Source organism: Brugia malayi, assembly GCF_000002995.4.
Source record: "Brugia malayi strain FR3 genome assembly, contig: Bm_v4_Chr3_scaffold_001, whole genome shotgun sequence".
Classification (NCBI taxonomy): domain Eukaryota; kingdom Metazoa; phylum Nematoda; class Chromadorea; order Rhabditida; family Onchocercidae; genus Brugia; species Brugia malayi.
The window spans coordinates 9,229,215-9,253,032 of NW_025062477.1; the positions used below are offsets into that span (position 1 = coordinate 9,229,215).

Consider the following 23,818-nt stretch of genomic DNA (forward strand, 5'->3'; position numbering starts at 1 on the left):
TTAGTTTTCAGATCAAATGGTGAAAATGTGGAATGACGATTCTCGCCTCATTTTAATTGAGGAAGTACGAAAGCGTCGCGAAGTTTGGGAATACAAAAAGGTTCAATTTTTTAACATTTTCTTTATCATTCCGCTTAATCTACTGTTTGTCATGCCCTTCACTTACTTATAGTCCAAAGATTGGTAGTCTTTTCCTATGATAGTCCAAAGATTGGCAGTCTTTTCTTATGAAAGTTAAAACAATTTCATATTTCAAACAATTCCAAATCAGTAATAAATTTCTTATATATTGATGATAATCAATTATCACAATATCATATGTTTTCTTAATAGTTAGCGAAGTTAATGGCAACTTTATTTAGTTTAAACATATTTTCGAATGGAATTGTTGAAGTAAATAAAGTTTACCTCTCTTACATTCGGATACTAAAAATTTTCTTCCACACTCATTTCTAACGTAAAGATTACTGCATTTGGATATACATTATTTACAGTTTTACTCTCCATTCGACTGTATCAACACTGCTTGGTTGAAAATTGAATACTAATCAATGTTCTGTGGGTTTCACACCATCCTTTAAAAACACATTTATGAAATTTATTTGGATGTTCAAAAAAACTTCCCCAGTCATAATTTTATCTTCAGTTTTCAAACATTTCCTTTCTAACATTCACAATCCGTTCAATAATAAAGAACACTTCTCTCGTGCTATTTCATGAAACGAATGTAGTTGTAGGAGCGTTATGCGACTTCGGAAAGGAAGAAAGAGTTGTTTGCAGAAGTCGCAGATGCACTTAATGCTTCCGGTTTAGTAACAGCCGGTCTATACACAGGTCCTCCATGCTTTGTTTTTTCGTTTATTTTCAAGTGTCACCATGCCTTAATGATTTCTTTGATTTTTGAAACATGCGTATCTTTGTGAATGTCATGAATGATTGTACTGATGTTAGTGAAACAATTTCAGCGTCATATGCTGAAATGTTTAAATTATTGCAGTCGTTTCCTAACTGTTGATTGCAGAATTCGGTTCGTGTTAAGTATTTTTTTCATTTTCAGTAGTTTCTTTTCTAAACTATCTTTTTAGAAGAAGATGTTCGTACACAATGGAAGAATCTGAAAGATACGTTTAAAAGGAAACTTAAAAGACGCCAGGCGGAAGTCAATGCAGGTTATGAGGACGCGGAACCAACTTGGCGATTCTGGAGCAAAATGCAATTCGTTAAGAATAATTTTGGTCCAGATCGAAATCGGTCTTCTGCATTGAGCAGGTAATCAGTTGGCAATTCTCAAACTGTTCTTTTCAGGGAATAGGAATTATCGAGAATTTTGAAAGCAAATGGATTTTAAAGATATAGAAAAAGAAAGTTTGCCAGCAATTTATTAGATTAAAAAAATTTTGAAGAAATCAAATTCGTACTGCAGCACAGTTTTGGTAGAAAACACACCTAATACGCTGGAGAAATTGATCAGTTCTCTTGTCGAGAAACAGATGTCTGATGACAGCAATAACAGCATAGAGTATGATTTTATTGTTACATTTCAGTTAATGTGCCATCGAAGAGTAAAATTGGCCTGCTGATTTTGTTTTCAAATTTCTTGAATATAATTCAGTTTGGCAATAAATATGTTAATTTTCTTCCAGCAGTTGCTTTGAAGTATACCTACAGGAATTTTGCTTTGTTAGTTTGTTGTTTTTAGGATTTAATTACACAGAATTTCTCTGGAGTTTGTCGCACAGTTTTTGCATATTCATCATTTGTCAACTGACATGTACTTTTACAGTGGACAGATAATGAATGCAACAGAGCTACCATCAGTCGCATCAACTTCCCTTCCCATTCCTTCTGCAAACAACAGTAGCAATAACAGTTGTAACAAGAGCACTCTCAGTAATACAAACACTGTTATACCTGATATTCAAGTCACATCAACTGCAACACCTACAATAGAAATGCATATAGCTCAGTTTGTTCCACCTAACATCAATTATTTGGAGGTATGTCGTAAGATAGTTTTTCTGTTTTCAAATTAAAAATTTTACTGTTTTTTGAGCGAATTTGATCCTTCCATCCACTTCTAACAGTTATGTACATTGTCAGTGTACAATGATATGAAGTGTAATGGTTCTTAATTCTCAAATAAATAACGATATCTCTTTTTATTCCAAAATTAAAGAGCTTTTTAAATAAACTGAGTTGTCTGCTAATAAATCATTCTGTCGTCAATATTTTATATATCGGCATTAATTTTACTATATAAAACCACTGGTACTAAATTATTCAGCAATGCCATTCATTGCAGGGCATAGCATCTCACTCACCATTGTCACAACATCTTGGATTTGACTCAAATAAATTGAGATCACCTTCACCGGTTAATCCGGAAATACATCCTTGTGCAAGTGCTTTAGCTGATCTTCAGAAAAAGGCAATGAAGAGGAAAGTATCGGAAGCAAGCAACGAGGATTTGCAAAATATGCAGGAGCCAGACGATGAATGCGCCTGGTTTGGTAAGTTTTACCAAATTACTGTATATTATTATAACATATTCATGTGATATATTAGTCTTTTCTATGGTAGAGAATTTATGTTTATATATAATTTTAGTGTATGCAATAAAATCCTAAAATATTCGGAATTCTAGGTCGAAGTGTATCAAGTGCGTTACGCCGACTTTGCTTGACATCACCACTTTCTGCACTTACTCTCAAAAAGCAGATCTCAGATTTGATATATGAGGCGGAAATCAAGCAATTAATACGTCATCGAAAAACAGGGCATTCGTAAAAAAATCTTGTCGTTATCAGCGCTTGAGTTGAAAAAGAAACCAAGAGGACTCAGTCCTCGGAATTATACTAAATATAGTAAGAATGAAAGTACTGGAGATTGTAAGTCTCAAATGATACAGTTTAGCAGTTCTTCTAGAGAAGGATCTGTGCACTGAACAGTCGATGTTTATCGTTCAGCGATGTTTTTCAATTTTTTCAAATCACACTGTTATTAATATAATGTATGACATAAATGGTGCATATTTGTTACAGAAATCGCGAAAGAACTTAATTATTGCTTACTAAGATGATAAATTTTTGAATCTCATTCCTAAGCTTCAGGTTATGGTTATCATGACAATTTTCTAAGACTTCAGTCAAGAAGTTTAAAAAAATTGTGGGAAAAGCTAAATCATCGAAACTATCACCGTTTTATGGAGAAGTTTTTATAATATAATTTGCGGGTAATATTGTAAGTTATTTCTATTGCTGTATGAAAGTACTGTACAGCTTTAATAATAAAGTTTATAATTAATAAAGTTAGAAAAATTTAACATTTCGCCTTATTGCTTTTTATTGAATATGATCATAATTCTTATGTTTTGATAATCAAAAGATGCAGATAAAAGCTATAAAATGTTAGAAAAGTGACATGACTTATACATTTTCAACATGTTTTTAAAGGTAAAATGAGTTCTTCTTGGTTTAATTTCAAAATACTTCGTGTGTGCTGCTTTTATATGACATTAAATGTACATGAACATTCCTCGCTAAATTAATTTAAATTAAATTGATATAAACTTCTCTTAGTTACGATGTAGTAACGGGGTCAAAAAATCCCAATCATCTATTGCAAACTACAAATCACTTTCCAACCAATTACGGACCGTTTGCAAAAGTCCTTCATTTCATGTATTAAAAAAAAAGCAAATTTTCTGTGCTAATAATGTTTCAGGGTGTTAGTAAATAGTTCAAACAAAGCAAGGTAGAGAAATATGTGAAAGGAAAAATAAAAAAAACTGAAAAAAAAGCTGTGCAGGAGTACACAAAACAATTTTCGTTTTTTTTTTTTTTTTCGAATGAAGTTTTGACTAAACATTTCTGAATGATATATACATTGCACTGAGAATAACTCAGCAATTATTGCTTTTGTTTTCTCTTCTTTGTAAGGTGATGATGGATGATAGATCATTTACCGTATTATGTGTTCGACAGAATAAAGTTGATTAGAACAGAGTAAAAAAATAAATTTGCTAAAATGATGTGCTAAATAAGCCATATTCACACAGATTGTTTCAGTTGATTTTAAATTGCGATTAAAGATAAGCTAAGAAAACATCTTTTTAAAATTGGTAAAAAATGTCAGTTACATCAATGAGGACAGTGATGGACAAAACTTTGTATATTATCACCATGCGATGATAAAGAAAAAATTGATGAATATGAAAACAGAGTACAGGCAGTAAGATTACTATGAAAAAAGACTCATCGTCTGTTATAATGAGCACAGACAAAAAGAATGGTTCGTGCTATTCTCTTCAAAATGCAAAAGGCTTGGATATACATTTATTTTACAATATTTATAAAGCTAAAAAATTAGCTTTTTTTATATTGCTGTATGAATTATCATCCTTTTGTGAAAAAGCTTTTTCAACATAATTTACAGGTAATATTGTAAGTTATTTGTATCGTTGTATGAAAGTGTTGTACACCTTTAGCAGCCGTTTACCGAAATAAAATTTTCGTTTGGATTCTACATAAATATATATCATAGTCATATGATTTGATGTTAAGGATGCTTTAATATTTTTAAGTGAAAATAGTTTTGAGTCATTGCTTTAAGTTATTTTAGAAATAGTAATAGGTAATTCCTGTTAAACTAACGCGAATCAAATTTTTACATCCTATAATAGTATTTTTCATCATATGTACACAGTTTGACTATTCTGATGCTAATTTCATTATTGGCATTTAATTAAATTAGAACATGTTAGAAGTTTCTTCAACTCGACTTCCTTGATACGCAAAGAGCAATTGATGGAATGAGGAAAGATATTCATTTGTTTGTTTCTTTATAAAACTTATGAAAGTATGTGAATTAAATTTCTCATGCTATATCTGATGCGAATCCTTTTATTTCAAGTCATATTGAATTCTTCTCCCAACTGCATCAGATGGAGACACTGATTCATAACCATTTTGAAACAGGGCTCGAGATATTTGTGTTGAGGATGGTTGCTATGGCGTTTTCGTTATCAATTTTTCGATTAGCAGTTTTCGATTAGCAGTTTACCTTTCTGACGGTATTATTGCTTATTTAATCATTTGTTTACCTGTCCTTTAATTTACTCGGCAATTACTCGTTTGCTTACTAGTGATCGTTTTCTTAATTGTTTAAAAATTTAGATTACCAAATTTTCTCAAATTTTATGTGTACCAACAACTGATGATTCATCACATAGTTTGCATAAAATCTTTTCAAAGTTTTTTGTAGTTTTTATATTTTGATAAATGGAACGAAAAGAAGATGGAGAGGAAAAGAAAAATGAAGAAGTAAGTGATCGAAGTCCTGCTCAAAAATATGATCTGTATGTCCTCTCCGATGAACTAAGTGATAAACTTAAATTGTTAAACTATGAAGAAGATTATGCAAAATTAGCTCCAAGCTACAGGACTGTTTCTAGGTAAAATTCTTCTTGTAATAATGAAGTGATTAGATGCAATTAATTATGTAATAGTTAGATGTTTTGATCGTTCAAGAAAAAATAATTTTGAATAAATGGAACCATTTCCATACGTTTTATTTCTGGAATAGTAAGGGTCAACTTTTGAAAACAAAGTGAAAATTACTTTATCTATAGAGTAGAAATTGACCTGTGATATCACATTGTTGTTGACGCAATCTGAAAAGATGTTCTATCCAAATTGTTATTTATTCTTTGTCATTAATTAAGTAAAAGTTACCAATCAATATTTTTTTGTTGGCCTATTTGGAATTTAAAATTTTCAAGTTAACTAAGTAATTCTAGTTAGTAGGTTCTTTTATAGAGAGTATTTTGTGGCAAGTACAAATATTGGTGAGCAATTTTTTATTTTCACTACACTATCCGCGTGGCTCATCCAGAAATCTATCGATCCGACATTCATAATCCCGCAAGAGGTATCTTCAAATTGCCATTACTCATCTTCTTAACCTAGTTACATTAACACAAAGCGTCCGATGACATTGCAGTTTGATGACCCCAATGGGACAATCTCAAGTATTCTCAGTGCATTGCGAAGTAAGAATGTTTCTGTTGCTTTTGCACCAAATAAACTAAAAACTGGCGCTGGTGAGCAATGCTTGTACGTGTTGGACAAACTCGCTGATTTTGCACTTATTGCCGGGCAATTCTGTTGGACCAAGTAATCTTTGATCTGATCTATTTATTAATCCGTTCATTCAAGAATTCCTATAACCGGAACTAATAAATAAATCCAACTTTGTTGGAAAAGAAAAAGTCCTGACTGGTTATTTGTCTAGTCAAACGTTGTAGTTACAGGGCGAACCCAGTGCCACAAGATGATGAAGGAATGGATGAAGCAGTTGATCGGATTGAAATTACAGCTGAAGAGGTAAGAAATCGATCTTTAAATGTCAGCACTGCGCCATATTATCACATGTAAAACTTAAATTTGTTGCTATTTAAAATATCATTTTGCTTTATCTTAAGGTTTATCTGTAATTTAAGAGCTTTGAGTAAAGTTCAAAATTTGCTCACACAAACTCAATTACTGAATAGTTGAAAGAAATTTTAGTTCGATGAGGCCGAACAGATGGATGTTGCTGATGATGATGATAACGAAATTGTGATGGATCTGAAAGCCATACCATCTTCAAGAATTACTGGTGGAGAAAGTGTAAAACTTTATTGAACATTTCTCGAAGATTGCAACATAGTATGTGATTTTTTTTCTAATTTTAATTATGCCGATTTTCAGCAACAGCCTTTAGATGGTATCCTCCATAGCGATACAAATGTGAATTTTTGGAAACTTGAAGTTGAACGAATAGCACCACGTCTTAAAGTTACCTTCGAGCAAGATTCAAAAGTATGGTGTAATTCGAACTTAAAAATTTACTTCTAACCTTCGAATACTTTTCCAAAAAAAAAAAAAAAAAAACAAGAAACAAAATTTCCCATTTGAAAAAAAATGATGGTGACAAAATATTCCAATAAAAAATAGGACAAAAAACTTCAAAAAATTGAAATTTCAACAAGAAAATTCTACGCAACTTCATCAACAAACATATCAAGTGATATTCAAAATGAAGTAGCGAAAAATACATTATTTAACTTGCATATGTAGAATTATTTAGGACTGGAGAATGCATTTGGGACGAATACGGTTCTTACAGAAAACAGTAACGGAATTGTTGAATACGACAGAGCCTCACTTGAAGAGTATTTCTAATGAGCTCGATAAAACAATGGAACGAATTATTAGTAGGTAGGAATCGGTTCATGCATCTTATTGCTTTTTTGAAGTTCTATTTGCATCAAAACTTCATTTACAGGGAGAAACATTTCAACAGTCAACTGGAACCTGTGTTGACCAAATTTTATCATGCTAAAGAGAGAATGACTGAAGTAGAAGAAAAATACAAGTAATCTTTATATCTCGTGGCATTCTATAAGTTCTTATCAAAAAAATTGGCCTTAATATTATGTGAAGGTTTATTTATTTGAACAGGGAAATCAGTAGTGGTATTTTGGAGCGTACTCAAAAATTGCAACGTGTCAATGATGAACTGGAACAAATCAAGCAACAAATTGACGAGAAAAGTCTCCGAAATAGTGATGCAGGTAGTTTTATTGTTTCTTCAGCCAGTTAGCATCTAGCTTTGACTGATAGAAATTGTACTTTTCATTTCCATTCCTACTGATTACTTTTACCAGTTTTCACTGCACATTGATTACTCATCGATATTATAATAAACTGATAGTCTCTTAACGCTGTGGAACGTATTTTTCTCGAAGTTCCAAGTTAAAACATTACAATTTGTTTGGCGCTGACTGATTTTTAAATTGACAAGAAACAAAAAAAAAATTTTATGAAAGAAAATTTCGGGATCTGTTTTTTATATTCCTTTTTAAAAAAGGCATTTCTTCCCATTCGATAGACTATTTGCAGCCCCGATGCTGAAGTTAAAGCATGCTCTGCAAAAGATGGAATCAGAAATCCTCACAATGAATGTTCAGATCAGTGTCATGGAACAGTCTCTCTTACAAAGCCAACTTAAAAATCGAGCCGCATATAACGCTCATTTACAGGATTTGTATATTTAATTGCAAAATATTTCTTTTAAACTCGAATCTATTTGATATTATTTGAAATGGAATTGATATAAAGCGAAGATTTAATTGAAATGCCAGCAAAATCAAGTTCAAAAAGTTATCTTTATTTTTTGCGTTTTGGTAACGTGAAGAATGGTGAATCGACCAGAAAAACGCTCAGTATGGGCTCGATTTTTTTTTTTTTTGTTTGCGATATTAATAAGTGGTTAAAAATAGAATTTGTATGAAATACATAATACAATACTTCCAGAAAAGCAGGAGATGTTTACTGTTTGCATTAAATGTGATTTTATACAGATGACAAAGTGCAATGATTGCTATACAGATAACGAAATACATGTATGGTAATAGAGATAACTGAAGTACAGATGTTTGTTATATAAATAACAAGGTATATGGATTGTTAAACAAATAACATATGAGTTTACATTAAATGCTTTGTTTAAATATCGGCTAATCTTTTATAAATAATTTCATAAGTATTATAAGAGAATCCTTCAAAGAAGGGAAATCAAGACATAGATTTTAAAAAAATTTTCAGTAATTTTCTTACAAAAAAAAAATTCTTCCAGTAATTAAAATGACTGAATTCATTTGTTCTTATTGCGCGCGGCAGTTATGTGTCGAAAACTCGACAGAAATTAGCAACTTTGGAGAGCCGGAAAAGCTATTACCTCACTATTTCTATCAATTCCTTTTATTTCCTGAAACAACAAAAATGTTGCAGTGTATTTCATCGGATAAATCGAGCATTTCGGTTACCAATTGGTAGAAGTTTCAAAATATGCATTAATAAACAATCAAAAAATTTATTAACTATGCAAAAAAGATAAAAACTATGGATATCGTTTGGAGATTTTTCTCAAAGAACTCTTTGACATTACACTGAAGGAGTGAGATTTGGAACTAATTTCAAATAGAAGTGGACAAAGGTGACTTAGACCTTAAATGATTTTAAACTTTAACCACCTTAATTTCATTTTTCTCTAAAAACTAACTTTATTTGGTAATAATACAAATTAAAAATGACTTAAGTTTCATAGGTAGCACCTCTTTAATAGTTATGGAAAAGATTTCGAAAAAGTTAATATCGAAATACTGATCACATGGCAAAAATAAATTTACTGACATAATTTGATAATTTTCAATTAAATATTGTGGATGTAAATAAATCAGACTTCAGTTCTGCATATAACGTGAGTTTTGTAGTTGTAATTGGAACCTTAAAAAAATTATATTGAATGATAAAAAAGCTTCAAAGTTGAAATTCATTTAGATTATTGGGTCACCCCAAACTTTGTTTGATAATTATATTAATTAAAAATGATTTAAGTCTTGTCCACAATTTCTTTCAGATTGAGACATGATGAGAGGGTTATTTCTGCTTGGTTCTTTTCTTCTCGGTATTTCAAACTTGGGTAATCAAACTCTTATTTAAATAAATGGTTTATACAACAACGCACTAAGCAACTAGAATTTCAAAAAAATAATTTTAGTGGCGATACCAGTAGCAGAGATAGACTATCCCACAAACTGACCCCGTCCAAACAAATTTACACGGATAATTTCAGTGTTAAAAACTATGCTTTAGCAGGCAAAGGTCATAAGAATTGCATCGCCTCGGTACGTACATTGGCTAGCGCAGATAAAGCATGTCTGATAGTATGTAATCACTTTCAACCGTTTTCTCCAGTGGTGAGTAATTTAATGGATTTAACTGACGTCACTTTTGTAATTAAGAAATAAACCTTAAAGAAATTTAAGTTGAAATGACAATAAGAATTTAAAATAAAATTCTTTGGAAATATGGGATCACTTTGATTTCATTTTTCCCCCAAAATCAACTTTGTTTAATAATAATATCAACTTAGTTTATTCTCATACAAATTACAGTTTACACTTCCGGTATAAATTAATATATAAGTCTGTACCACGAAGGAAGTGATCCCAACATTATAATGGGCACGCCAAGGGAAGATAATACAAGGATTCGGATCTTTCCGAAAATTAACAAAACCATCAACTGGAAAAAAGAATATATTTCATATCCTTTAGCCTGTTATACTTCCCACCGACTCAGCTTAAAGTGATTATAAATTTCATCTTTAGAAGAACATGGAGAATGTTATTCATATCACTAAAATAGTTAAACAGCTTACTTTAATCTCACAACCATGTTCTTAAATATCACAGATGTATCTAATCGTTATTGTTTATTTCGTGATAATGATGTTAACCAGCTCATTAATTTTAAAAATGCTAACTACAATAAACAAAAGCCCTATTATTTATTTAATTCAAACTATAAAAACTATACAAATCATAAAAAACAAAAGAAGTTATTTCTAAATAAAATCTCGCTTAAATTTACACAAATTCGTATAATTTTTTTGCAAAATCTCACAGACATACTTAAGAATTTGAAAAAAAATGTACCCCATTATGATTATGAAATCACCTACCACATCGAGAATAATACGGCTTCGTTAACTTCATTTTACTGTTGACTTTGAAGAAAAAACCGTTTTTTCTAGTATTTTTTTCTTCAGCAAATACTTTAATAGCATATAATGACTTTCAAGCCAGTAAAATAACCATAAACTGCTATAAGAAAGGGCAATCACACTTGATACATTTTACAACTAATGATTGGTATTTGTTCTTAGACAAAACGTAGATGGCCAAATCGCGAGAATATTTGATGCTGAAGAAGCAAATAGCGGAGGTGAGGTACGGCCAAATGTACTAATCGTTTGTCCAAAAACCGGATATCTGCAAACATTAAATAAAATTTTAAGAAAAATCATAATGGAAAATATTGCAGGAGGAAAAACGCAAACTGTACAAATAGATATAGCTACTGGCAGTCTATCTCTACAAAATGCTAACCGGTTGAAAACCATAATAAAGTATCGAGTTCTGTAAAATTTTTGGAAATAGAACTAAAAAAATAGAAACAGAAACCTTGCTTTAGAATTAACAGAAATGCTTTCCGTAAGAGGTGCAGACAATTCGTTTGCAGCACTTCCGAAAGGCTCTGAATCGAACTGTAGAGGCGTCAAAAGATGGGAAGATGTATTGCTAGTCACAATAGTACCGTCTTGTTGCTGCGCATTAATTGTCCGGTTTCCGTATTTAACCATTGTCCGAATGAAGCGAAGCAAACATAAGTGCAAGACGTACTGGAAACCAAGTGCACCAACACCCTGAAAATCATCCTTAATGAAATTTATAATTCACAACTAAAGTTTACGAGAAAAAGATAAAAATGGGCAACGATAATATTTCACAATTAAAAAATAATGTTAACAGCACATTCGTACACCAAGCACGTCATAACAATTTGAGAATGCTGATGTATAGGATGTTTTCTCAATTTAACATAAATTTGAAGTCAGCTAATTTACCATGAAATTCAAAAAAATTTCAAATTGAACATACCGCATAAAGAGACCAGAAACTCTCGCGATTTATGATTGTCCTGATACAATCAAAAAATCCAACATATTTTGCTGTTATTGAGATAGCCGTGACACCATTATCCAGATTGTCTATTAATGTTCGTGTCCCTAAAATTTCAGCTTCAGTGGATTCTGGAAGTCATTTCTTCGGGCTTTTTTTTTTTTTTTCGGAATCTTACCCTGAATATAAAGACGATGAAGTACTGTCTCGAATGGATATAAAGAGAAATCAGCTAGCATTTGTGACGTCAAAGTTGCAAATATCTGCGGAAAATATTGATCAAAAGCAGTTTTTTCATGCAATGGTTTTCGATTCTAAAATTATTTCCTCCGTAAATAATACCCAACGTATTTTCATATTCTGATCTTTTTCTAAATTTATAAACGAATAAGAGCTCAATTTATTTCTTTCGCCAAATGAAATGTCAGAAAAATTCAAGTATAGAATACACTTACAACATATCGTTTAGCCAAAACATATATCCAATCAAATAAACCGATTGTTATCAAATAGTGCGACGTGAATAAACAAGTTGTCGGTATTAAGAGATATAATAATGAAAAACGTTTACTGTTATCTCTTGGCCCGATAAAATCAAATCGCAAACGACTTATTCCATTTATCACTACATCCATTACGCGGAACTCATCACAGCGACCACTTTCGCTCTATAAAGTTAGTTTAACACCACAACCTTACCAGTTCCAATCAGACAGTCCAAAAAGTGATTTCTATCACTATCATATATACCAGGAACGAATAAAGATAGATTTCTATTTGGTCATTCAATCTCGCCACCAAAATTTCAGAAGACGAACAAAATCTGAACCGTATAGCAGATTAAAACAATGCTAGTGTGGAGTTTTTTTCTTCAAATATTTGGAAATAATGTCGTACCTTTTATCTATATTAATAATCAAAAAAAAAAAATTTCTTCTTAAGCTTTCCCTTTGAAATTAATTTATTTACCCTGACAGTTTCGATGAAAGATGACACAATAAATGGAGTCATGCAAACTGCAGTTGAGCTGAAAAAAATAAACACCGCTTTAAGTATTCTTCAAGAAGTAAAATAGTAACAAATTGTAATGCAGAGTACTTACGCTTTTAAAATAAGGTGGTGACAATATTTCTTAAAGCTTCCGTGCTTTACATAATGCCTGAAATTACCCTAATTTTTAGCATAGAACCAATACCAGAGTCAAATATTAAAAAAAAAAAAATCTTACTGATAAAAAACAAACCGTGGAAGACCAAATATATCAGCGAGTAATATTTCTCCAACAATAGATAATCCCCAAAGAACACCTGAACCAATAGCACCTTTCCATAAAGTCAGAAGTCCCTGAATTTATGGAGTTTTGCCGTTTGTTGTGTTTGTAGAGTCAAAATTGATTTCAAACAATTTAATAACTTTAAACAAAAGTGCATAAATGCTTTTACCCGCAGGAAAGCAGCAATAACGCTACAACATTACCATTACAATGAATTATTAAGAGGTAAGTTGAATAATATGTTTCACTAACTTCGCAACTAACTACTTTATAAACAACAGGAATTAAAGTAAAGGGTGTAAGATGAAGCGATCTGGCGAATTGATGAACTTGACACTGCCGTCTCAAAACTGTACATGGATGACTTATAAGTATTTTCGTGACCAAACTGAAAAGTATCGTCATAAAATGAATTCGTAATATCTACACAAAATGAAAAAAAGCATTGATAATAAAAGATCTTAACAGTAAAGGTTCTTAAAATTTATTTTGATAAAGACTTAGTGATGCCAATAGACACGTTAGCCATCGGATTATGCGGTTTTCGTGGCGATGATGCGTTTTCATTAGTTGGTTTAGAGAGTACTGCTGGTGTCGTAAAACCAGATCGAAAAGATGCATTTGCCGCGACTGGATCTATCAATTGATCATCTTCAAACGAGCCAGGATATGGTGCTAAAGCACTACAAACAGTAAATTTCTTTGTAAAAATACAAAAAGCTGTTTTAAAGAAAAGTTGGGAAATCAGAAATTCGGGAATTCAAAATATATTTATTTTGATTAAACAGAATGTGTTACAGACTAACTGCAAATATTGAGAACCAAAGAATAAGAGTAGAAAGCAACAAAATTCAGAGACTCTGTTTCAGTTATAATTCATTTTTTTTATGTTAAAACTTATTGCTTATATTGGTTACGGTTGTACTCGCAAAATCAAAAACGGATTTTGCATTCGTTTCTGTGCCAAGTTCATAGCTAATCTTTCTTGATGAAGTATAAAAGAGAAAATAAACCATTCGGTCGAAATTTGTGATGCATTACAGCAGCATTTGTTGGTTGCATGTCTCGAAAATAGTTAACTGACATTTCACTTCGTTACGACGATAGTTTTCATCATTAAATTGCTAGCACATCTTAAAAAAATTATTTCTAACTTGCTAATATCTCATCAAGTGCAAAATGAAGTGTGTCAGAATTGGAGAATATGGAGCAAAAACTGGTGCCATTAACGAGTGAAAATGATCTACCGTTTACAACAATTGCACCTTTTTAAATTCACTGACCGAAATCAATCAGTTAGTCTGATAATTACAGTTACGGGATGGGAATCAGTCCAATTAAAAAGAAAATCTGCCAAGATTTGTCAATAAAATCCACTTCTTCCAACTAAGCATACCAATTTATTGGCAGTATCACCAGTACACCACAAATTGGTCCACTTGCAATGCACTCCGTTTCGGACGAGTCACACAATTTGCAGTTTGACGGATCGGACAGAGAAAGAGGATTAGGTAGAACGGTTGGTATTATCAAGTATTGATTATTTGCAGCTGGTGGATGTCCAAGTTTTGAAGTTATTTGGTGACAGCATCTTCTGCAAGCGTTATTGTCACATGTGATGAGAATCAGCTCAATTACATACTCGGTTTAGATATGATACGTTTGGAACGTCGCCTCATCGATACATTAAATCGATTACGATGTAAAGTCCATGAAAGAGGATGCGCGCAGTTCAAAACATCACTGACTAACACTCCATTTCAGAAGGTTAATTTAGCGATTTCTTTTCATATTATAAATTGGTGCAGTTAAATGCTAAGTAAGATTATGATGTGACCAAAAGAAATTTCATTTCTTGATCAGGTTGGGCTATCTTGACTGCAAACATTTTCTTACATTATTCATTTTGAATTTATAAACTTCAAAATTTAATAGTCATGGTATATATCAAAAAAATGATTTTGAAGAGTACTATAATTTCGGGAATTTCGGTTTTTTCGTTGCTGGAAAGTGGGTCTCAAGCATGGGAGTGGAATGTGCTTTTGAAGTCATTACAATATGTTTGCTTTGCAAGAAAAAAACTCATCGACGATTTATTAGACCAGTGTATGTATATTTACAATCGTTTTTCAAAGCACGGTGAGAATTTTTAACCATGTGTTGAAAATTAGAGTCAGTGAGTGCTTTTTTCAATAAAGTATTTTTTATCGCTGTTTCCGTACATTTACAATTTTCCGTTTTTTTTTTTTCTTGAAACTTGAAGTGCAGGGGGATTAAAAGAAACAATAATTTCTAGCTGACTTGTGTTGTAAGATTCTTTATGTTTATTGGTCATTAATTAAGCAACTGGGTCGTTTTCCAGCAAGATACTTTGAGTTTTCCGTACCTATTTTGTTACTTATGGAGATCATAGAAACCATTTATTTACTAAGTTATCTAGTGATTGTTCATCAACTCCCATAACCTTTTAATTAGCAAAAGTTTCCCAGTGAAGGAATCAAAGTGACACTATACTGTTTAAAAGTCACTGTATGTATTTGGCTAGTTTTGACATGACATTTCTGTAACTAACTTCTTGTGAACTTTGCTGCATTTCTCGATATTTCTCTTACTTTAAATTTAGTCTTGTATTCTACAAATTGTAAAAAACTCAACATGTAATTACTTGTTTTGGCCACCAAACAGTTGTTTAGATTTCGTTGTTTTTATTTGTTTTTTATTTTTTTGAAATAGCTTCATTCCTTGGTTTGTGAACCAGCTGAATAGGACTTCTGAATAATACCTCCAGTCAGGTTTGTTTCCTATAGGTTCGGCTGTTTTCAATAGCATAAACAACCATCTATTACTTGTTTCTTTTTACTTTTTAAGGTTTATATCAACTATCGATGCCTACTCAATACATTTTGACTTTGATTTTAGTCGAGAAAAATCTGAAAACAGCAAGAAAAATTACTAAGGAAATAAACGATAAACAGGCCAGTGAATCTTCTCGTAAAAGTAACAACGATGATCAACCCTCTGAAAATCCAAACCGGGGCAAACGTCCTTCCAGCTTTCCGGATATACCAATGCCTCCGTTAGTTTTAATCTATTGGAAAACTTTTTCACTATTTAAATGTGTATGTCCATTATTGTTTGCAATTTGCTTTTGAGATTTAATTTTTAAAAGTTTTCAGATTATCAGCTGTTTTAGCAGCCATAGCAGCATTTGTTGCCCTTTTCTTGGTGGCAAACAAAGGTAAAGAAATATCTTGGAAGGAATTTTACACAGAGTATTTGGAGAAAGGCATTGTAAGTGGTCTATGTTCAAAGTTCATATAATTTGGGTGATCGATTTAAATACTGTTGTTTGATTTATGTTTTTAAAAAGTGACCAGATCTACTTTGAATTTTTAATTTCTTAACACTTTATTTCTCAAATTCAGATTGACCGACTAATTGTGCACAGAACGTGGGTTGAAGTAAGAGTACGGGAAGATGCAAGTGTTGGTGTGGGTTATTTATACTTTCAGATGTTTTGCTTCTTGTAAAAATCCAGCAATATTAGTAAATGTTTGGTTTTTTGTTAAATATTGACTATAATAGAAAGCTGTGTATGAAATTTTTATACGTTTATAATAGCTGAATTGTAAGTTGTTCTAGGTCACTCCATATTTTTATATTGGCAGTGTGGATACGTTTGAACGATCCCTGGCAACCGCGCAGCAGCATCTTGGAATTAATCCAGAAAATCAAGTCACTGTTATCTATAATCCGGTCGACACAGCGTGAGTAATATGTTCGTTTAAGAAAACTTTTTTTCGAAATTTGTTTGTTTTTAAATTGTGAAAGCTTTTTTTTTTTAGATCATTGATAAGCAGTTTAATTCCTGTGGCCATATTGTTCTTGCTAGCATGGCCTATCATCAGAATGTTCTTTAGCTCAAGGCGATCATCAGGTTTGATTTTCGAAGTTTCTGTTGTCCAGAGGATTACAACACGTTTTAATTTATTCTAGTTTATTAAAATGCTGTATTGTTTAGGCAAGGACATTGCAGGCGGTCGTGGTGGAACGAATCCTTTTAGTGGTGGTGGTCCGTTCAATATGTTTGGTTTTGGACAAAGTACAGCAAGACTGATCAATAAAAATGATATCGATGTAAAGTTCAGTGATGTTGCTGGTTGTGAAGAAGCGAAAATAGAAATAATGGAGTTCGTTAATTTTTTGAAAAATCCAGAGCAATATAAGAAACTTGGTGCTAAAATACCGAAGGCAAGTTACTTTTTCATGTTGTTTTATATTCCAGCATTCAGAATTAAAGCAGCGGTTTGGAAGTTGGAAGAGGAATCCATCTATTTAAAAATTATAACTCTGTCCTATCCAGGGTGCAATTCTAACTGGTCCACCAGGCACCGGTAAAACGCTATTGGCTAAAGCGACTGCTGGCGAAGCAAATGTGCCATTTATAACAGTTAGTGGTTCAGAATTTCTGGAAATGTTTGTGGGCGTTGGTCCAGCGCGTGTTAGAGATATGTTCTCCATGGCTCGCAAAAATGCACCCTGCATATTATTTATTGGTACGTCTTTTTATTATAGTGTTTTTCCTATTTAATGCTAACCGAAGTAACATAATATCAATCAAAGTACGTGTATAAATCCACATTCAGAATATTGCTTGATAACAAAATACAGGGTAAAATGCTACTACTATCACAATATATATAGGATATGTTTGACCGACAGTATTGTTAAATTGATTTTAGAATGGTCACTTTCTCTTACATACTTATCATCCATATTGAACGTCTCCTGTATATTACTTGATCTTCTTTATAATTACATTCAAAATTTTAACAATACTGTCGGTTACATCCTATCTGGACGAATCTTGTAGTTTTTAGAATTAATAAGGCTCACGTAAAAGACAATTTAAGTTCATTTGCAGATGAAATAGATGCTGTTGGAAGGAAGCGAGGTGAAGGTCGATTTGGCGGTCATTCAGAGCAGGAAAATACTCTCAATCAACTCCTAGTTGAAATGGATGGTAATTTGTTTCAACTAACATCGTCTGCCAAATGATTTCATGTGAAAATGTTACCTGATTTCGAAAAACTTAAAGGTTTCTCGACTGAGGAATCATCGGTTATTGTAATCGCAGCTACAAATCGTCCTGATATTTTGGATGCAGCTCTACTTAGGCCTGGTCGATTTGATCGCCAGATCTACATCCCTGTACCTGATATCAAAGGAAGGTAAAACTTTGTGAATATTTAGTCTTTATCTACATCATCATCTGAGGGAATTGCAAATAAATTTGAGCTCACCAAATTTGGAATTGATTTATTTAGGGCTTCAATATTTCGTGTTCATTTGGCGAAATTGAAGACAACTTTGGATAAAGTGGAGCTTTCAAGAAAGTTAGCTGCTTTAACTCCCGGATTTTCAGGTTTAGTGCTTATCTACATCATGATCTTATCGAATTCAGCAGAAGTAATTTTTAACTTGAAAATCATTTTCAGGAGCGGATGTTGCAAATGTCTGTAATGAAGCAGCATTAGTAGCAGCACGTGATGCAGGAAATGAAATTATCTTTAAAAATTTCGAGCAGGTTAATAGTAAATAATGAAATTATCAGCTTTTTCGTTTCTTAGGCATTATAAAATTAAGTTTCTTACCTTGTTTTTTTCTACCCATTTTCTTGAAGCACTAAAGTAGTGAAAAATATTTTTTCTCCTTTTACTAAATAGTGCTTTGAAATTTTACACTATTGAGCTCTTTTTTTCTTTTTCTTTTTTTTTTTTTTTTTTTTTTTTTTCATTGGGTAATAAATTCAGGCGATCGAAAGAGTCGTTGCTGGTATGGAGAAGAAAAGTCAGGTTTTGCAGCCGGAGGAAAAAAAGGTAGTTGCATTTCATGAAGCAGGGCATGCGATCACTGGTTGGTTTTTAAAACATGCCGATCCACTACTAAAAGTATGTTTTTATAAGTAAATTCATGGTATATACTTTTGGACCGAATATATTAATTTCTTTTAAAAATTGTAACTTTGACAGGCAGGTATTTCCAGGTTTCAATAATACCACGTGGTAAAGGATTAGGATATGCGCAGTATCTACCGAGGGAGCAGTATCTTTATTCCACTGAACAACTTTTGGACCGAATGTGTATGATGTTAGGAGGGCGTGTTTCGGAAGAAATCTTTTTCGGACGTGTTACAACTGGTGCACAAGATGATTTGCAGAAGATTACTGAGATGGCCTACTCCCAGGTTTTTAAGTATTTTTGTTTTGGAAATTTTTCTGAATTTGAGGCTATTTAAAGTGGTCAGTGAAAATTCTTTATTTGTATCGATTTCAAAATCTCATCTTTTGGCAAAGCCATATAATTGGATAGTTCTTTTGATGCTGGTAATTGATTTATTTACAGATTGTGAAGTTCGGTATGAGCAAGAAAGTCGGTCCGTTGTCGTTTACAGAGGGTTCAAATTTTCAAAAACCATATTCTGAAACCACTGCGGAACTCATTGATCAAGAAGTTAGATGAAATTTTCTCCTTTATGTGAATCCTAAGTAGTACAATGTATAGAATACTTAGTCAGAACATACATTTGTGACTAAGCTTTCCAAGAAAGATAGATTTGAATACAGATAGAATGTGAAAATTAAAGTTTATAGAAGGTTATGGGATTATGCACATAAGATTCGTCTTTATGGCTCTGAAATTATGTGTAGTGATTTCTCTTTTAGGTGCGTAATCTTGTCGACACAGCTTATAAAAGAACCCACGAATTGCTGGAATCTAAAAAACCGCAAATTGAAACTGTAAGTCATGAGAGATCAGTTTCATTAGATAATTCATATGTATTGTCCTCTTGAATGCTTGCAACTTTTTAAAAATAATTATTTCACAGGATGTCTTAACCTCTCGAAAAATTTTTTCCCTTCCATTTTAGGTGGCAGAAAGATTACTTCAAAACGAAATTATATCTAGAGAAGATTTAATTGAGTTGCTAGGACCGCGTCCGTTTGCCGAAAAGCAAACATACGAGGAGTTTGTTGCTGGTACTGGTGGCCTGGATGAAGATATCACATTGCCGAAGGGTTTAGAATCATGGAATAAATCAGTGAATTTGGAAGACAATTCCGAAACTAAAGTAAGTTAATTATATTTTCATCAGAAGAGGTGGACTTCTTTCACTATTAATAAGGAATAAAAATATTTCTTGCAAAATAAAGATAAGGATTTTAATCCAATTTTCATATCATTAACCATCCACTGCAACTAATAAGTTTTCGGAGATTTGAAAATTTATTTGTAACGTTAGCTTCTTGTGCTGTGAAAGTGGCAACAATTAAGTGCCATTACATTTACAGTACTTTTAAGCAAGGTAAGAAGAACTTTCATTGAGGTACGAGATAGTGCAATAGTTTGCTATTAGTTTGAGTTATTTTTCTGGCTGAAATCATTCCACGAAATTGTTTGTTGTGATTTATGTCATGAGCTTACCTTAGCTCCGGGCAGTCTACGATTAACTTAAGTGATAGAATTAATATTTGGATTTTCATAAACTCTTTCATTTTTCTTTAGCGAAAGGATTCCGCAGTATCAATAATAAAAAAAATCTTTTTCAGTAGAACAAATTTTAATTTTATATCTTTTAGGCAAAAGCAACAAATGGCACGGATAAAGCAAATAAAGAGCGGTAGAATTAAAATCTTTGTATTTTAGGATCTTGGTGCAGTTTTTGAATTACTATTCTTCCATCTTATGTTCTTTTTTTTTTCATATTTGGGGCCAAATATGACTTTTTAAATTGATTTGCTCATTTTGGGGAATACTGCCGATAAGATTTCCATTGTTACGAAATTATATATTTGGTTTCTTCCACTTAAGTATGAACATTTTGTAAGACTGATGGTTGTTGTTTTTCCATCATCAAACATAATTTGTTCTGTGATGTGCGCACTTGTAAATTTCCAAAATTTTTAAAGTTTTTCTTTTATAATTTAAAAAATGTCATCTAGGGTGGAGTGATAAATTTTAGGGTTGACCACTGATTTAATTCACCATTTACAAAATTTAGTTACAATTTCCTCTTTCGCACGAATTTCAAAACGGATAAAGTTGAATTCAATTATTCGATTGTTTGGTCTTTGTCGGTTCCGCAATTGTTTTCATATTTTGATGAGAAGCATATGCAGTTTCCGAATGTTGCGTTTGAGTGTTTTTTGCTCTCTGTGCAAATTTTGATAGTTACGATAAAAGTTTCGAACTGGGGTTATTTTTTATTTATTTCTGTTGCTCTCAAACTGCAGGCAGATTATACTTTCAAATTGTGCAAGGGCTTTTTGCTAGTGGAATGATCGCATTGCTGGATAATTCTTAATCCAATATTTTGTTAATACGTAGTATGTGCTGCACTCGTTTTATATTCACTGATTAATTGGGTTCCACTTTATACTTCTTGATTTACAATCAAATTCATAGCACTATCGGTTTAGACGATGTCACGAAGCAATCGTGTAGGGAGTCGAGGTGGAGCTTCCTCTGGTTTACGAGCGGTTGCAAACGCACTGGGCATTGCCCGACATGAAATGAGTGCATATACAAAAGTGGTGATGGAGTCACAACCTATTTATCCTGCAAGTTCTAAATGCATTTCCCAGTTCGCCCCACAAGTTCTGAAGGAACAGTCGTTGTGCCTATATAATATAGGTAGATAAGATTACTAGTAACTGGCTTTCATTTTTTGTCATGATGTTTGTTATAACCTACATTTTAAAATTAATAATGATTTACAATAGCGAATGCTCATGACACTGCATTTTTAGTCGGTTTCGCAAATTGTTTTGCCACTCGAGAAAACAGATGAACTGCAATACATGGCTGAATTACGACAAGAATTGCTCACTCGGTTTCACGAATCGTCTTTTCATTTCGATGTAGAGGAGCGGGATTCTGAATTTAGACGGTATACGGACAAGTATAGAGAAACCGAAAAGGAAGAACTTCGACCGGGTTATCAATACTTTCAAACATTTTCCTCATAATCTTAAAATCTTAATTTTGTTTTTTAAATATTTTCATTTTTAGGAAAATAAAGCATCGAGATTTAGTTTTAACTCTTTCCTTGAACTGGTTCTGAGATCACTCTTTGACTTTTATTTCTTTTGTTTTTTTTGTTTTTTTTTTTTGAACCCATAAAAAAGATGACAGGAGAAATCCTGCGGCCACTGGATTTAACTCTGTTCAGATTGGTCACGACTTCCAGAAGAATTATGCTGGAAGAAAAAAACTGACGAACAAGTTAAAAAGAAACGGAGGATAACTGATAAAGGAGCCGATGAAGTTGTTGAAAAACTGTCGAAACTTGAGGAGAATGAAAAATTAGGTTGTCTTGAAATTGAAACCCAGGAAACTATTGATGAAAATGATGAAGAAAGCGAAAAAGAGGAACAAAACAACGAAAATGAACAGGTTAGTGATTTAAACTTCGCTGTCTTGCTGTGGCTTTTGTGGACTTAAGAAATGCTATTTATTTTTAAAGTGTAGAGCCAGGTTTTTGTTCAAGTTTTTTTTTTTTTTAATGAGATTTTTCTTTTACATAAATTTTACGATGTTACTTAGGAAGCATTATCGGACGATGATTATCAAGAAGAAGATAATGATTATATTCATTCCTATTTCGATAATGGTGAAAATTACGGTGATATTGGCTCAGATGATAATTTAGATGAAGACAATGCTTTCTAACATTCTTACTTTTCACATACATGTAGTAACACATTGTTCATATACATTTGTAATGTGTTGTTAATTCAAATGTTTTGGAAGATGGAGTTTTCGCATTATTCCTGTTGATGGTTCTCGAAATATCTTCTCGAAAAATTTTGAAGTGTGTTGTTTCATTATTTCTGTGCTTTCGGAGGTTTATGTACGCGTTTGTTACCTTGCACGTGTACATATTTGGGAATAAAATTTTCATGACTAGAATTAGAAATTCCGGTAGTCTTGAACGAAATAAATTGTTAGATGGTTTACTGGATGGGTGTTTACTGATATTGATAAAACAAAATCTCAGCTTTTGGTCTACAAAGTTATTCAAAGTTATTCATCGATTATAGCGAAATAAACGGCAGTGAGAAAAGTGAAAAAACAAAAGGAAATTTGGTGATGAAAGTAAAACGTAATACGAAATGTATCTTACTCATTTTATTCTTAATATGAATTTACTTCCATAAGTAGTGTAAAACATTGCCGAAAACTTATGGTTTATCCTTGACTTATTAGCAAGGAAAATATGATTTAAGATACGCTTCACACTTCCAGATATTCGTTTTATACTTACCACGATATGTTCTTTGAAATTGTCGTTATGTATTAATTGGTAGTAATTGGTGCACCTGGGAGTCAAATTTTGTTTTGTACATCGTTAATAAAGAGCATTACTTATGGGTTATATGTTCAGATATTCAACATAGCTCTTTCAGAGTTTGTACTGTTCAGCAGTTTCCGGTTGTAATTTATTATTTCCACTTAAAGTATTTAACGTAGAAGCCTGTATTTTTGAATTTTAATTGGGATAGATGTAACGCGTTGATTCGTTGTATGTGAAGTGAACTTTAATTATTGTAAGTCTCCCTTGGAAATTTGAAAGTGCGGTTTGTAACTCAACATTTTAATTTTGAATTTGATACTGCTTGCACTTATTCCTCAGTTGTGATTAACAGTTTTATGACATTTAGATGACAAAACTCATGAGGAACATCGTATTTTCTGTACTTATATATTTAAGATTTGATTTCAAAAAAATTGTGAGAACTGACTAACGTTGTAAGAAAAAGAATTAACTATAGTAGGTTTCAAAAATTCTTGCGAGAGTTGGTTTACATAACGGTGCTTGCACATTTTGTAATTTGTGAAGGAATTCTGAAAATCTTTTTTTTTTTTTTTTTTTTTTTTTTGAATCAGTATAAATTTGTATCATAGCAGTTTAA

General features: G+C 32.2%; 5 protein-coding genes across 6 annotated transcripts; 4 read left to right on the forward strand and 1 right to left on the reverse strand.

Annotated features, from left to right (window-relative positions):
• Positions 1-16: 16 nt before the first annotated feature.
• Bm18209 (Uncharacterized protein) lies at positions 17-2,787 on the forward strand (the record flags this gene model as incomplete). The annotated part of the gene is made up of 7 exons (XM_001901362.2): positions 17-100; positions 738-834; positions 1,086-1,269; positions 1,424-1,519; positions 1,784-1,997; positions 2,303-2,510; positions 2,645-2,787. The coding sequence occupies 7 exons, from the start codon at positions 17-19 to the stop codon at positions 2,785-2,787; spliced, it is 1,026 nt and encodes a 341-aa protein (XP_001901397.2).
• Positions 2,788-5,279: 2,492 nt separating this feature from the next.
• Bma-che-13 (Uncharacterized protein) lies at positions 5,280-8,098 on the forward strand (the record flags this gene model as incomplete). Its single annotated transcript, XM_001901363.1, has 10 exons — positions 5,280-5,452; positions 5,817-5,928; positions 6,001-6,173; positions 6,311-6,383; positions 6,567-6,668; positions 6,750-6,860; positions 7,129-7,259; positions 7,327-7,416; positions 7,503-7,615; positions 7,944-8,098. The coding sequence occupies 10 exons, from the start codon at positions 5,280-5,282 to the stop codon at positions 8,096-8,098; spliced, it is 1,233 nt and encodes a 410-aa protein (XP_001901398.1).
• A 2,651-nt stretch (positions 8,099-10,749) lies between these two features.
• On the reverse strand, positions 10,750-13,928 carry Bma-slc-25A46 (Uncharacterized protein; the record flags this gene model as incomplete). Its single annotated transcript, XM_043080582.1, has 11 exons — positions 10,750-10,879; positions 11,072-11,313; positions 11,549-11,676; positions 11,748-11,883; positions 12,025-12,237; positions 12,539-12,596; positions 12,672-12,728; positions 12,813-12,913; positions 13,095-13,230; positions 13,343-13,517; positions 13,856-13,928. 11 exons carry the CDS (start codon positions 13,926-13,928, stop codon positions 10,750-10,752), a joined length of 1,449 nt encoding a protein of 482 aa, XP_042936516.1.
• A 567-nt stretch (positions 13,929-14,495) lies between these two features.
• On the forward strand, positions 14,496-20,527 carry Bma-spg-7 (Uncharacterized protein; the record flags this gene model as incomplete). 2 transcript variants are annotated; one of them, XM_043080584.1, is made up of 19 exons in its annotated part: positions 14,496-14,609; positions 14,810-14,948; positions 15,762-15,918; positions 16,019-16,133; positions 16,268-16,333; positions 16,485-16,609; positions 16,688-16,779; positions 16,864-17,093; positions 17,206-17,398; positions 17,767-17,865; positions 17,941-18,073; positions 18,170-18,267; positions 18,341-18,429; positions 18,656-18,793; positions 18,889-19,089; positions 19,248-19,355; positions 19,568-19,642; positions 19,774-19,974; positions 20,483-20,527. In XM_043080584.1, the coding sequence occupies 19 exons, from the start codon at positions 14,496-14,498 to the stop codon at positions 20,525-20,527; spliced, it is 2,418 nt and encodes an 805-aa protein (XP_042936518.1). The 2 variants fall into 2 exon arrangements, with proteins under 2 accessions (XP_042936518.1, XP_042936517.1); XM_043080583.1 differs by having other exon boundaries at positions 16,879-17,093.
• Positions 20,528-21,325: 798 nt separating this feature from the next.
• Bm6618 (Uncharacterized protein) lies at positions 21,326-22,574 on the forward strand (the record flags this gene model as incomplete). The annotated part of the gene is made up of 4 exons (XM_043080585.1): positions 21,326-21,436; positions 21,653-21,839; positions 22,075-22,298; positions 22,449-22,574. The coding sequence occupies 4 exons, from the start codon at positions 21,326-21,328 to the stop codon at positions 22,572-22,574; spliced, it is 648 nt and encodes a 215-aa protein (XP_042936519.1).
• Positions 22,575-23,818: the final 1,244 nt, after the last annotated feature.